Genomic DNA, 14,406 nt, shown 5'->3' with positions numbered 1-14,406 from the left:
TGAGAGAGAGAGAGAAAGAGAGAGAGAGAGAGAGAGAGAGAGAGAGAGAGAGAGAGAGAGAGAGGAGAGAGAGAGAGAGAGAGAGGTTTTGAAGATTTTTAATAGGAATTTGAGATTATTTTTTTTTCTAGACCTTATAGTGACAGTCTTAAGATAAAAGTCCGCCAAACATCACGATTCCCAATTTCGCCTCGGAAAAGTAAATTCGTCTTATTGTATTTACCCTCATTTTCTATTTTCGTCTTACTTGTTTCCAGAGTATGCAGTATGATCAGTATGCATTCTGTACGAGCAAATATATGTATAGTTTGGACGCTTATCTATATAGAACATTATATCCTTATGACGAGGAAGAAAGCTTACGAAATTTGACATAGCCTCGTTGCACAATTAAATATTTTTTAAACCATGAGTCGGGATTTAAAAGAGAAACCGTGAATCTGAAATAATCTTTTGTTATCAATGATTTTTGAAAATGGTAATCAAATTAAAAAACCATGAGTTGGGATTTAAAAAAGAAATCGTGAATCTGAAATAATCCTTTGTCATCCCTGATTTTTGAAAATGGTAATCAAATTCAAAAACCATGAGTTGGGATTTAAAAGAGAAACCGTGAATCTGAAATAATCTTTTGTTATCAATGATTTTTGAAAATGGTAATCAAATTAAAAAACCATGAGTTGGGATTTAAAAAAGAAATCGTGAATCTGAAATAATCCTTTGTCATCCCTGATTTTTGAAAATGGTAATCAAATTCAAAATGTTCCCATGTGATACTTCTGACATTATGCGCCAGGCATTGATGAGGAAAACATAAATATTATTATTATTATTATTATTATTATTATTATTATTATTATTATTATTATTATTGTTATTATTATTATTATTATTATTATTATTATTATTACTATTATTATTATTATTATTATTTTTATTATTATTATTAATATCATTATTAATATTATTAATAACAGTGGACCTCATCTTCCCCGCTGACATTTATGGAAATTATGGGGAAATGAACTTCGATTGAGGTGGTGAGACAAATAGAAGACTTGAGGAGAGTAGCGTTGATAAAGGGACCTTCTATAAATACTTCATTAACAAACTTTAAATGTTATTTTCGAATGAATGTTTGATTTCCATCTGATATATCCCTTTGTCTTTCTAGTGCTTTGCCCTTACATAAGTTAAGATGTATTAATGAGTGTAAAGGTTCATAGGTAGATGCTGTTAGTTTTTTCTTTCAATTTTTTGTTTTTTCATAAAAGTATGGATAATTTTTAGGTAGCATGAAAAAGTTTAATCCCCTTAGCATTATAGGTTTAAAGGTCTCTCATGAATGGCAGAGGTAAGGGACAGCTGACATTGCCCTTTCGAGCAGGACAATACCTCGAGACTGACCATATATACATATGACCAGCGCCCAAGCCCTTTCTCCACCCAAAATAGGACCAAGGAGGGTCATGCAATGGCTGTTGATGACTCAGCAGATAGACCTATAGTCTCCCCCAAGGATGGTTAGGTTGCAGCTACCAAAGAAACTAACGAGTTTGAGCGTTCACCAGTCAGGGACGTTACCACATTGGACACCACAACCCTATGTTTCCTTATTTCTTTTCCTCACTGGGTTATTTTACCTGTTGGAGTCCTTGGGTTTTATAGCATCCTGCTTTTCCAAATAAGGTTGTTGCTTAGCTAGTAATAATTTCAATAATAGAACAGGGTTGATTAGCATCAGTTTTTCAATGAGAAACCTTCGGATGGTTTTTCGTCGTATGTTGCTAAGAATATGTATCCTAAAACACTGTGAGATCCTAATTCTTTAGGAACTGTTTTTGAAATGCCAAAATAAACAAGCTGATAGAAGTAAATGACTAAGGATTCAGCAACCCCAGGAGATGGAATTGATGCAAAGAGAGTAGCATCTTCTGCATATGCACTGAGCTAGGTGCTATTACAACTCAGTAAAGCGTAGACCTCCGCCGCATTAGCTTATTTCTCGACCTTTTGCTCGACCTTGACCTTGACCTTAGACCTTAACATATATTAATTGGCATGGATTTTCATACACAAATGTGAACCCATTTTGAAGTCTCTGTGACAACGGTGTCCAAACTTGGGGCTCTTTGCGTGAATTGGACGCTTTGCTTCACTGTGACCTTGACCTTCCAAAATTTAATCATTCCCATTTTTTTTTTTTTACATAAGAGTTAATCCCTGTAAGTTTCATTGCTCAAAAATTAAAATTGTGTCCAGGAAGCTGTTCACAAATAAACGCAAACAGGGGGTAAAACATAACCTCTTTCCAACTTCGTTGGTGGAGGTAATTATATCTCTACTTCATATCTGTTACCTAAGTGTTCAAAACCAGACGGAAGTTTCAAGACGTGGAAGGATTTATTTACATTGTGATATTTTAGTAGCATTGATAAATGTAATCAAGAGCTTCTCCACGTTTCACTGTTGATAAAATTAAAGATCAATTGTAATTTGATGTCCAGTTCCTTCAATTATTCCCTGCCCGAAAAAGGAAGAGTAAAAGATTTCAGATGCAGGCCAGTAGCTATGCTCTACACTATAAATCACAGGATGTTGATTTTATCCAATCTCGGACTTTGTGGTAGATTATTAATTTCAGACTTGGTAAACTAGGCCATTAATCATATATTCTACGACTCTTGAAACTGTTTGGCTCTGTATTCTGTAAGCTTTTTCCGAGCTTCTTGTGGATGGTAAACAAATATTGAGAAGGTTTAGTAGTCAACAACTAGTTTTATTGATTCGTGTAAAATGGCGTCGCTGTAAATTTATAGACAGTTAATCATTGGATGAATTCAGAAGGTTAGTGTTCATAGATTTAAAGAACAATTGTATTAAACTTCATCACATCATCATCTTCTCCTACGCCTATTGACGCAAAGGGCCTCGGTTAGATTTCGCCAGTCGTCCCTATCTTTTGAGTTTTTAAATCCATACTTCTCCATTCATCGCCTTTAACTTCACTCTTCATAGTCCTCAGCCATGTAGGCATGGGTTTTCCAACTCTTCTATTGCCTTGTGGAGCCAAGTTGAAAGTTTGGTGAACGAATCTTTTGGGGAGTGAGAAGAGCATGCCCAAACCATCTCCATCTACCTCTCACTATGATCTCATCCACACTTGAGTAATCTCTCTTATAGTCTCATGTAAACTTCATATGTAAGAAAATAACACCAGTATTTTCTTTTTTAAATTCAACTCGTATCTAAATCTATGAGAGAAAATTTTTATTTGTAAAACATTGATTTAAAGATTATTTTTCCTTGCACACGTGCTTACTGTATATTTAAAAAAGAAAATATATCAAATTTTTTTGATGTAACATATCTAAATCTATGAGAATTTTTTTTTTCTAAAAGAAATAATCCGAAAGGAAGAGAGTTTGGCTTCTGAATTGGAATTCTTGCTTAAAAAAAAAGAAAATAACTTAAAGCCAGAATGAACGTTCTTGCCTTCAGACCTGATAACCTGATGAATTTTAGATTGAAATGTCAATTAAATGGGAGATAACAGTAGATGAACCTTTAGATGCGTAAGGAATCGAAGTGTAACGAGAGAGAGAGAGAGAGAGAGAGAGAGAGAGAGAGAGAGAGAGAGAGAGAGAGAGAGAGAGAGAGAGAAAGAGAAAGAGAGAGAGAGTTGTTACTTGTGAACATTGAGGAAAATTTGGTTTTTTTTTATAGATTTTATGGTCCTGGAGTGACCTGAAGAGCTTCAGATTTGAAGTTATATATATATATATATATATATATATATATATATATATATATATATAGTTTAATAATTGATGTCTAATGAAAATAAACAATATTAGCAAGAAAATGAGAAGTATTATTGAAGTACCAATTTTCAAGAGAATATAATAAGTAGCCCATTTAGCTTTTTGTTTTTCCCATTAATAAGGACTTTTGTTAGCTTATTCATAAGTATAAATATCCATTATGAATATAAGTTGTAATAATAATAATAATAATAATAATAAATATAATAATAATAATAATGATAATGATAATTTTATTGTAATTAATATTATTATTATTACTATTATTGCTGTTATAATTGTTATTGATAATTATTATTAGTGATCTTATTATGATAATGATAATATTATTCTTAGTACTTGTAGTATTAATGTCATATTGTAAACATAGGTAAAACACCGTAACATGCACCTAATTTTACATGGAAACAAAACTTTAAAAAAAAAATGGAAAACAAAATCTCAGCTATTTCATTTTTCACACCAACCAAGGATAATGGAGTTACTGAAGACGACAAAGTGGCGATGAATCTTGATAAAGAATTTTCCCAATTTTTTTCTCTTGTCTTCCCCTCCAAAGGTCAACGACGTCGCCAGCCTCCGGGACGAAAACAAGAGATTAATGATCATCGCTCAGCAATTAGAACCATACATACGATCCATCACGGCCTTAATGGAAAGGATATCGCCCAAGCTTCAGGTGAGCCACCCCTTTGGTTTCTGTGCCTTTCCAACGGCCTCTTTTTGGGTAATGTATGACCCTCTTCTGTGTTCCAGTCTTCTTGCAAGCGTTCTATTGATGATAATATGTGATATGTGAAAGTTCAAAACGTTTGTTTCTAGTCATTACATAGATTTAGAGTTATTTTAAACCTGTTAGGTTTCTTTATCGAGTCTATATCGATGTTAATTGATTCAGTTTGTGTACAGACATAAACAGAGTGTTCTGATCTTGAATTTACGTATACCTGAGGAGTATATGGTTTGGTGTCTAATGAACTGCCCTTGACTAATAGGGAAATGATATAAAAAAAAAGAACTATTAAAATCCTACGTAAAAATTTACTTATTAAATTTGTTAGTCAACGTAGAAACAGCCTCGAGATGCTCTCTTAATTATTGTCGCTTTTTTTACTTTTCTTTGTGTGTAGCAGTGTTTGTTTTCGTTGGCTTTCCGTTGCTCTGTGTTAGAGTGGTCAGACACCTGAAAATCAAAGGCTATATTAATCAGCCACAACGCTGCTTATAGTTTGTCTATTTAGTAAATTATGTTTCGACTAGGAAGGAAAAGATATAAGCCTCTATGAAAATTAGTATAGCTTCAAACGAAAACTATTTTAGCATTGCTACCTTCATTTAACTGCCAAGAATTATGTGTTTTAGATAGATTAATAACTGAAAACGACACTGGCTAACAAAGTCAGCAAAGACTTTTAGAGTGTTTTAGAGAGATTGATAACTGGAAACGACACTGGCTAACAAAGTCAGCAAAGACTTTTAGAGTGTTTTAGAGAGATTGATAACTGGAAACGACACTGGCTAACAAAGTCAGCAAAGACTTTTAGAGTGTTTTAGAGAGATTGATAACTGGAAACGACACTGGCTAACAAAGTCAGCAAAGACTTTTAGAGTGTTTTAGAGAGATTGATAACTGGAAACGACACTGGCTAACAAAGTCAGTAAAGACTTTTAGAGTGTTTTAGAGAGATTGATAACTGGAAACGACACTGGCTAACAAAGTCCTCTATGCTCAGTCGTTAATCAAGTCTTGAGAATTATTAAGAAAAGACGATTCACCTATATATGCACGTAAGCATTAAGGGGTACAGCTTCCGTTACTTCGAGTAGAGAATTTGACTTTTAGGGTAATCTGTGAAGTGATATATCGTTCTAAAAACATTCTTTAACAAACAGTGCTTTCGAAATGTCATCATCTTGATTTCAATCGATGGCTTAGCTTTGTTTTCGTTTTGTTTTTTATCTTTCTCCTTACAATTCTTCTTTACTGAAACCACTTACAAGTGAACATGATAAAAGAAAGAATTTGAGAACCTTTAGTCTTGGCCTTTTTTTAATATGCTTCTGAGTGTGGACGATTCGACCCCATGGAATTTCTGACATCAAATATTCTAAATGCTTTATTGTTTCAATGTTATTCTAAACTTGTAATGAATTGAGCTGTTAGAACCTGATTGATTATAGTTATTAAGCTACTCGTAGTTAAGAGTGATAGCTTTAGTTTTAGTTTTCATATATAACTATGGGACGAACTAAGCTTCACAGTAGAATGATGATGAGATGATGATGATAATGATGATGGTGAAAGGGCCATATAGCCAGTGATTAAATGTGGTAAACGTCATCTATCTTGAAGATGGTTGTAGTAGTCTCAAGTGTGTCCTAGTGCAGTAAATGTCCCTGATGGAGATTCTGGAAGCGCTGATCCAAGTGCCGGTTCACTTCCTTTGACTAGGTGCCCCAAGCCCAGGCCATGACGTCATCTCAAGTTTCTGTGGTGGATTCCAGTGAAAACATTATGCAACAAATTCTAGACCAAATCAGCAGTACATGCAAGACTGACCAACAGCAGAGGTGAGCACAGGTGAAATTTTGCATTCAGATGATGTCTGTAATAACTGAGAATTTTTTTTGGGGTGGGGCCATATTGTAGGAAGGGTTCCCTAATTATTTCATGTCAAAATACTGGTGAAAAATAACGTTGCTATACAATTGTGTGTTCCCGTGTGTGTATATATGCCTTGGCGTGTTTTTTTGTATGTTCTAGTGTCTCTGAATGTGTGGCGTTGTCGCATGGATGAGTACGTACATATGTGCAATGAGGATAGTGTATGTGAAAAATATGAATAGCTCTTAAATTTTTCCTCTTTTTTTCTCATTCAAAATTGCAAATATCCGAGCTGCTTTTATCTCCAGTCTCCCAACGCCCCGATGAAATTCCAAGAACGAAAGAACAATTTTCTTTTTTGTATATGTATACAGGCAGGTGAGTAACTGTCAGTAATGAATAAGAGGACACATACGCTGTATACTGAGCGATGGGGGATCAGTGGGTTAACCAGAATGACGTCATTGCAATCATTAGCATTTTCTGTTCTTTTAAGTGACTTGACTTCATTTTTATTTCTTCTGTTTAACGTTATATTTATCTTTTTGAAATATTAAACGTTAAATTAGCTTAAGGAGTGTTTATCTTTTTAAAATTTTAATGTTACTATTCTTAGAATATTTCATTTTTCCTTGTTTCCTTTCCTCGCTGGGCTATTTTCCCTGTTGAAGCCCATGGGCTAATAGCATCCTGCTTTATCAACTAGGGTTGTAGCTTAGCAAATGATGATAATAATAATAATAATGATAATAATAATAATAATAATAATAATAATAATAATAATAATAATAATAATAATAAAATATGACTCTTCATAATTTATAAACTTATCTGCTTTTGTTAGTGGTTTATGATAAGAAATTCTACATAAGTCTGTTCTTGTATTATTCAGTATTTTGATTCAACGCATTTCGCTTATACAATGCATAAATAAAAAAAAATTTATTAATTAAATTTAATTCACTTATGTTTCCATTAGTGGACGGAAGTTGAATTTAATTCTGACTGATTGAAATTATTATATATTCTTAGAAGCCGTGTTTAGGATACCTTTTACTTTACATTTTTTGTTTTTATTTCTCCCTTGTAAAGCAAATATGGGTATCTTTACTTGCTATAATTATTGTCATTAGTTTTGTTTTAGTCCCTTATTATTATTATTATTATTATTATTATTATTATTATCATCATCATTATTATTAGTATTATCATTATCATTATCATTATTATTATTATTATTATTATTATTATTATTATTATTTTTGTTGTTGTTATTATTATTTTCATTATTATTATTATTATTATTATTGTTATTATTATTGTTGTCATTATTATTGTTGCTGTTATTATTATTATTATTGTTATTATTATTATTATTATCATCATCATCATCATCATAATTATTATTATTATTATTCAATCCCAACTTTTCATCAGATCTTGAGAACATTTACCATTTAGGTCCCATATTCTCCAAATTATTATGATATAGGCCCATATGAATGTTCACACATCACAAAAATAGCCAGAAATCGAATGCAAATATCACTAGAATAGAAATATCGAATATGTTTTATGGAAAAGTTATGAAAGTATTTCAAATAAGTAATTTTTTTCATATCAAGTCACACAATATCACCACCATAATGACTGATACAAAGTATTTCGTAATATATTTCTTCAGTTTTTTTAAGACCGTTCCAACCGAAAAAACACGTTTGAATCGACAAAAATTACTAAAAATTTTGTCATAAATTAAGATTTAAGTCTACGGGATTTAAATGATACTTTCAAATTGTTGCAATCATGCCTGATAATCTTTCACACAACAGAAATAGTATTATTATTATTATTATTATTATTATTATTATTATTATTATTATTATTATTATTATTATTATTATTATTATTTTTATCATTTTTATTAATTATTATTGTTATTGTTATTATTTTGATTATTATTATTATTATTATTATTATTTTTATTATTATTATTCTTATCATTATTATTATTTTTATTATTTTTATTAATCATTATTAATATTATTCTTATTATCATTATTAATATTATTATCGTTATTATCTTTATTATCATAATTAATTATTATTAATATCAATATTATTATTATAATTATTCTTATTAACATCAATTTGACTCGAAATCAATGTTTTTACGGTGAATTACAACTTAATGGATTTTTGTAATAAAGTTATTATTTTATCTTTATACTGTATTTTCAATTCTATTGTAATCAATTCTATTGTAATCTTGGCCCTGCTTCATAACTATTTCTTCATACACTTGTAGTTTTCTTGAATTGGAATATTTTTAGTTTTCCTTGAACTTTTTTTCGATAAGTATCCTATTTTTTAGGCTAAACATTTATTCAATGCAAAGCTTAATAAACAACAATGAATTTGATAAATTCAGTATTGCTCGTATGGTCCAAAATTGATTTCGGAAGATAGCGAGGTAATTTGATTTTCAGAGGGTAGTGTAATAACTTTTTTTTTTAATCAAACCCTCACATTTTATTCATTTATTTAACAAAGTCCCTTTTCCCACGTTTAGGCTCAAATAACGTTCTCGTTTATGGCAACATTGTACTTGTTTTCATGTTTGATTTGACCATGGCCTTCCACTGTCTTGGATTAGAGTTCTCTTGCTTGAGGGTACACTCGGGCATGCTGTTCTATCTTATTTCTCTTCCTCTTGTCTTTTTTTCAAGTTTTTATCATTTGTATTTGAAGGATCTAATTTATGTTACTGTTCTTGAAATATTTTGTTTTGATTGTTTATTCTTCTCTTGTTGATTATGTATTTCCTTCTTTCCTTTCCTCACTGGGATATTTTTCCCTGTTGAAGCCCTTGGGCTTATAGCATCTTGCTTTTTCAACTAGGATTATAGCTTAGTTTGTAATAATAATAATAATAATAATAATTAATAAGTAATGATAATAATAATAATGTAGTGGACTGATGTTACTATAGTCTCCTTTTATGAGAATTATATCTTCAAAGTCTTTAATTAGGAAGAAAAGCTTCTATTGTTTTTGAAAGGTGATGCATTTGTAGACATCTTCCATTTAATTATTTGCCTTTTAATATATTACTTAATTCATTATCAGGTTGCATTTCTATTTGGGGTTAATCTTTAAGCGTCCATCTTCATTAGTTGCTCTTTTCTCTTTCTCTTTCATTAAAATGATTATATATATATATACATATATATATATATATATATATATATATATATATATAAATATATATATATATATTCCACTGCCTTGGGATAGAGTTCTCTTGCGTGAGGGTACACTCGTGGATACTATTTCATCTAATTTCTCTAACTTTTTTTTTTGAAGTTTTTATGATTTATAAAGGAAATATTTATTTTAATGGTGTTACTGTTCTTGAAATATTTTAATTTTCCTTGTTTCCTTTCCTCACTGTGATTATAGTATCCTGCTTTCCCAACTAGGGTTGTAGCTTAGCAAGTAATAATAATAATAATAATAATAATAATATATATGTATGTGTGTATATATATGCGTGTATATATATATATATATATATATATATATATATATATATATACACGTCTACATACATATATGTATGTGGATATGCATACACATCTATATATACATGATACATATGAGTATGCATATATATGAATATACAGGCACACACAAATGGAGAAAAGAAGAATAAGCAAATTAAAACTGGTACCCACTTATGAAATGCGTATTCAGATAGTACAGTTTTAAGAACAGTCAATTCATATATTTTTACTTGATATATTTTTCCAAACATACCCTAGTGTAATTAACCAAAAGGGAGAGATGTATGGTCTGGGTTTTGTATATAATTAACATGATTTAATAGATTTGTTCAAAATTGTTATAAGTGATGAAATCCGTTGATGTGAAAGCTCCTTTTTTTTCAAGCAATTCACTTTTGTAAAATCATCTACAAGTTTTAGCTGACGTTTGCACATATTTTTTTTATTTCATTTTTATTATTATTATTATTATTATTATTATTATAATTATTATTATTATTATTATTATTATTATTATTATTATTGTTTTTTTTATTATTATTATTGTTATTATTATTATTATCATTATTATCAGCCATGCTATTAATCTTGTTAAAAATGAGGTCTACCACAAGCCAAAGGACTATAATAGTGAAACCAGCCTTGTACGGATAAAAACACATGAATAAATGATAACCGGTTTATAAGAAATTAAAAAAAAACACTGATAACATGAAGCAGTCATTTAACTGTGAAACGAGTTTTTAGCGAGTATGTTCATCAAAATTTGCATTTTAATCGATTAGCACTTCTCAAGTTCTTCCTCTTCAACTATTCGATTGGGAGTATTAAGCCCTTGCAGTCAGAATAACAAGTTGTATGTATTTAAAAACATTATCAATGAAATGAAGAGATTGGAGAAAGAAGGGGGTGGCTGAGAACATAAAACGCTTTAGGTCTACCGATAATCATACTTTGGGTGTTATTATGGTTCAACTCCATATTTATTATTAATAATTGCTAAGGTACAATCCTAGTTGTAAAAGCAGGATGCTATAAGGCCAGGGGCCCCAACAGGAAAATAGCCCCGTGAGGAATGGAAACAAGGAAAAATAAAATATTTCAAAGACAGTAACAACATTAAAATAAATATTTCCTATATGAACTAAAAATACTTTACCAAAACAAGAGGAAGAGGAATTAGATAGAATAGTGTGCCCGATTGTACCCTCAAGCAAGCGAACTCTAACCCAAGACAGTGGAAGACCATGGCACAGAGGCTATGGCACTATCCAAGACCAGAGAATCATGGTGTCCTCCTAGAAGAGCTGCTTACTACAGCTAAAGAGTCTCTTTAAAGGCCGCTCATGAATGGCAGAGGCATGGGACAGTGACATTGCTTTAGTAAGAAGGACAATGCCCTAGAGACTGACCATACTGTATATATCATCGCCCAAGCCCCCTCTCCACCCAAGCTAGGACCAGGGAAACGACAGGCAATGGCTGCTGATAACTCAGCATATATACCTATAGGCTCCCCCAAACTTCCCATCCTTAGCTCACAAGGATGGTGAGGTTGCAGACACTAAACGAACTAACAAAGAAAACTTCAAAATAATTTACAAAATATATCATCTGTCTTTACTAAAGGCAAATGAGCAGTGCCATTTGTATCTACATCTTTATAAGCATTAGGGTGAAGTAAAAGTTTTATTTCACAGGACTGAAACATTCAACTTAGTCACTATAGCATCAAGAAACTGGTATGAGAGATAATGAGTAGCTCTTTACTCCACATTCCTTCGAAGGTTTGCCTTGTTATGTAGACGCATTCCTCCACATTCCTTCGAAGGTTTGCCTTGTTATTTGGACGCTGTATGACACAACCTTCTGATGAGTTTATCCCTAAAGGTGTAGATTTGAAGAATAGCTCACCACTCTTATTTCTGGGTTTCCTTTTTTATTAGAATTGAAAGGTTTGCCTTGTTATTTGGACGCTGTATGACACAACCATCTGATGAGTTTATCCTTAAAGGTGTAGATTTGAAGAATAGCTCACCACTCTTATTTCTGGGTTTCCTTTTTTATTAGAATTGAATTGATTTTCATCCGGTGGATAAACTCTTAGAGCCACAGTTCTTAGTTTTGTGTAATTATTCTGTGCCAAATCATTAATCAGTGTCCAGTCTTCTGTTCTCCCAGGTTTTGCCACACAACTGTATTCTTGGTTGTTGACTTATTGTACTAAGGTTCTATTTATTAAATAAATAAAACCTTAGTACAATAAGTTAATAACCAAGAATACAGTTGTGGCCAATTTAAATGTGAAGAATCTTTCAAAATTCCAATCTAGTTAGTATTAGATTTTAAGGCTGTCTTAGAAGTGGCTTCCTCCTTAACCTCTTTGGGTTAATAATTAGATAAGCACTTACAGGAAAAACTAAATAAAGATAAAAGATTGCGAGCGGTCTGAGAAAGAAGTGCAAGTTCATGAATACTCTACGTAAGTGAACAGTATTTAAAACAGGGATGATAACAGCCATCCATAGCTTTATGAACTGGGCTAAAAAGGAAAATTTGTAGCAGGTAGACACACCCATTTTTTTTTAAAGAAAATAACTTTAGAAATTCAAGATCTCTACCAATTATTTGAAGTAACCTAAATGCCCAAGATTTTTGTAGAAGGGGAAGTGTTAGTTATAATTTCATCTAAACCAATGGAGAATTTGGATAGTAGATGGGAAGAAGAAATGGGCAGAGGCTGTTTCTCGAGGTATTGACCATCACTTTGGGTGGGAATTCCTATTAAATATACATAAAGATTAGACTTAATTGAAGAAAGAGCAGTTCAAGAATGAGTATGAACAACATGAGTGGTGAATAGTAAAGGTAGATGAAATATATAAGCTTGAATCATCAGCAAAACCTTGAAAAAAAAGAGGTAGAAGTAGACAAAGGGAAGAAAAAGTGTATATATGTTGGATATGGTACCATGAACATAGCTGGAAGTGAGGAAAGGAGCAGATTTGATCTCATCAACTACAGATTAAAAATAAATGAGAATGATGTGCTTTAGTCCCCAATGTCATTTTTATCACTGAAGATTTCTAAAAATTAAAAGAGGAATTACTTTTGTTGAAATTCTTATTAACCCATTCAAAGTAATTCGCTCTAATGTATAATGTAATTCATTGGAGTTTCAGGTTGTGACGTGATTTTCTTGACAGAACGAAGCTATTCACCTCTATATTGCGTTTACTCCTGAAATTACCGAATGTTGAGGTATTTTCTTGAAATTACTGAATTTTGAGGTATTTTCTTGAAATTACTGAATGTTGAGGTATTTTCTTGAAATTACTGAATGTTGAAGTATTTTCTTGAAATTACTGAATGTTGAGGTATTTTCTTGAAATTACTGAATGTTGAGGTATTTTCTTGAAATTACTGAATGTTGAGATATTTTCTTGAAATTACTGAATGTTGAGATATTTTCTTGAAATTACTGAATGTTGAGGTATTTTCTTGAAATTACTGAATGTTGAGGTATTTTTCTTGAAATTACTGAATGTTGAAGTATTTTCTTGAAATTACTGAATGTTGAGGTATTTTCTTTCCCATATATTTTTTTTCAGTTTACCCAGCACCATCCAGATCTTCATCTCCACTTTCCCAATATCATTTCTTAAATGAGCATTCATTTCATCAAATAATCCCCCTGTCTTCTTTTCGTGTAACCAAACCATTTCTAAATATGATTTTTCACGTTTCTCCTTCACCACTTATTGTACTTAAGCATTTTATCTCAACAGCTTCAATGTTTTTTCTTTCATTTTTATTCAGTATCCACACTTCACTTGTGTTCCCATCTTACCTGCCATAGAATTTCTAATTTCTCACCTGAGTCTTTAGCCTCTACCCTACTTAACCTATACTTTAACTGCTTTTCTTATGCCCCTTTCATCCATTAATTTTACTACCAAAATACCATTGAAAATCAGCTGGTTGAATTCTTCTACCAGCCATATCAACATTCATTGTTCCCTGTTCTTGACTTTCCATATCTCTTATAACGTCATTCCGCTCCTCATCACTCTCCCAATCTGCCATGTGTTATCTGCAAACAACAAATCATCCTTCCGCCATGTATAAAACTTATTTTATACCTCAATTTTGCACCTAAATCTGTCTTTTACACCTAAGTCCATGTCTCATATCATTGAGATATTTTAAGCTCTTGTCTTAGATCCCTTTTACACCAATTCAGTCACCCTGCTGTCTACAGATGCCATCACTTGTATGGTGACACCTGTGCCGTATGTGTTCAAGAGCTTCTATTGTTCATCTTTGACTCGATTACATGCTTTCATTTAGGGCAATGTAAGCTGCATATTTTGCTATTACTCTTCCATTTCAGACATTACTGTTTATTAGT

General features: G+C 31.6%; 1 protein-coding gene across 1 annotated transcript in view; it reads left to right on the top strand.

Annotated features, from left to right (window-relative positions):
• The window catches only part of LOC137629342 (RING finger protein 207-like), a 146,075-nt gene that overhangs the window by 114,536 nt on the left and 17,133 nt on the right, over positions 1-14,406 (top strand). Inside the window, exons 10-11 of the mRNA XM_068360598.1 lie at positions 4,384-4,503; positions 6,277-6,395. Of these exons, the coding sequence (XP_068216699.1) occupies positions 4,384-4,503; positions 6,277-6,395 (239 nt within the window). The remainder of the gene's footprint in view (positions 1-4,383; positions 4,504-6,276; positions 6,396-14,406) is intronic.

Source organism: Palaemon carinicauda, chromosome 37, assembly GCF_036898095.1.
Source record: "Palaemon carinicauda isolate YSFRI2023 chromosome 37, ASM3689809v2, whole genome shotgun sequence".
NCBI classification, from domain to species: Eukaryota; Metazoa; Arthropoda; class Malacostraca; order Decapoda; family Palaemonidae; genus Palaemon; species Palaemon carinicauda.
The sequence above is the reverse complement of the archived record's forward strand: the minus strand, read 5'-3'. Positions and strand labels throughout refer to the sequence as shown.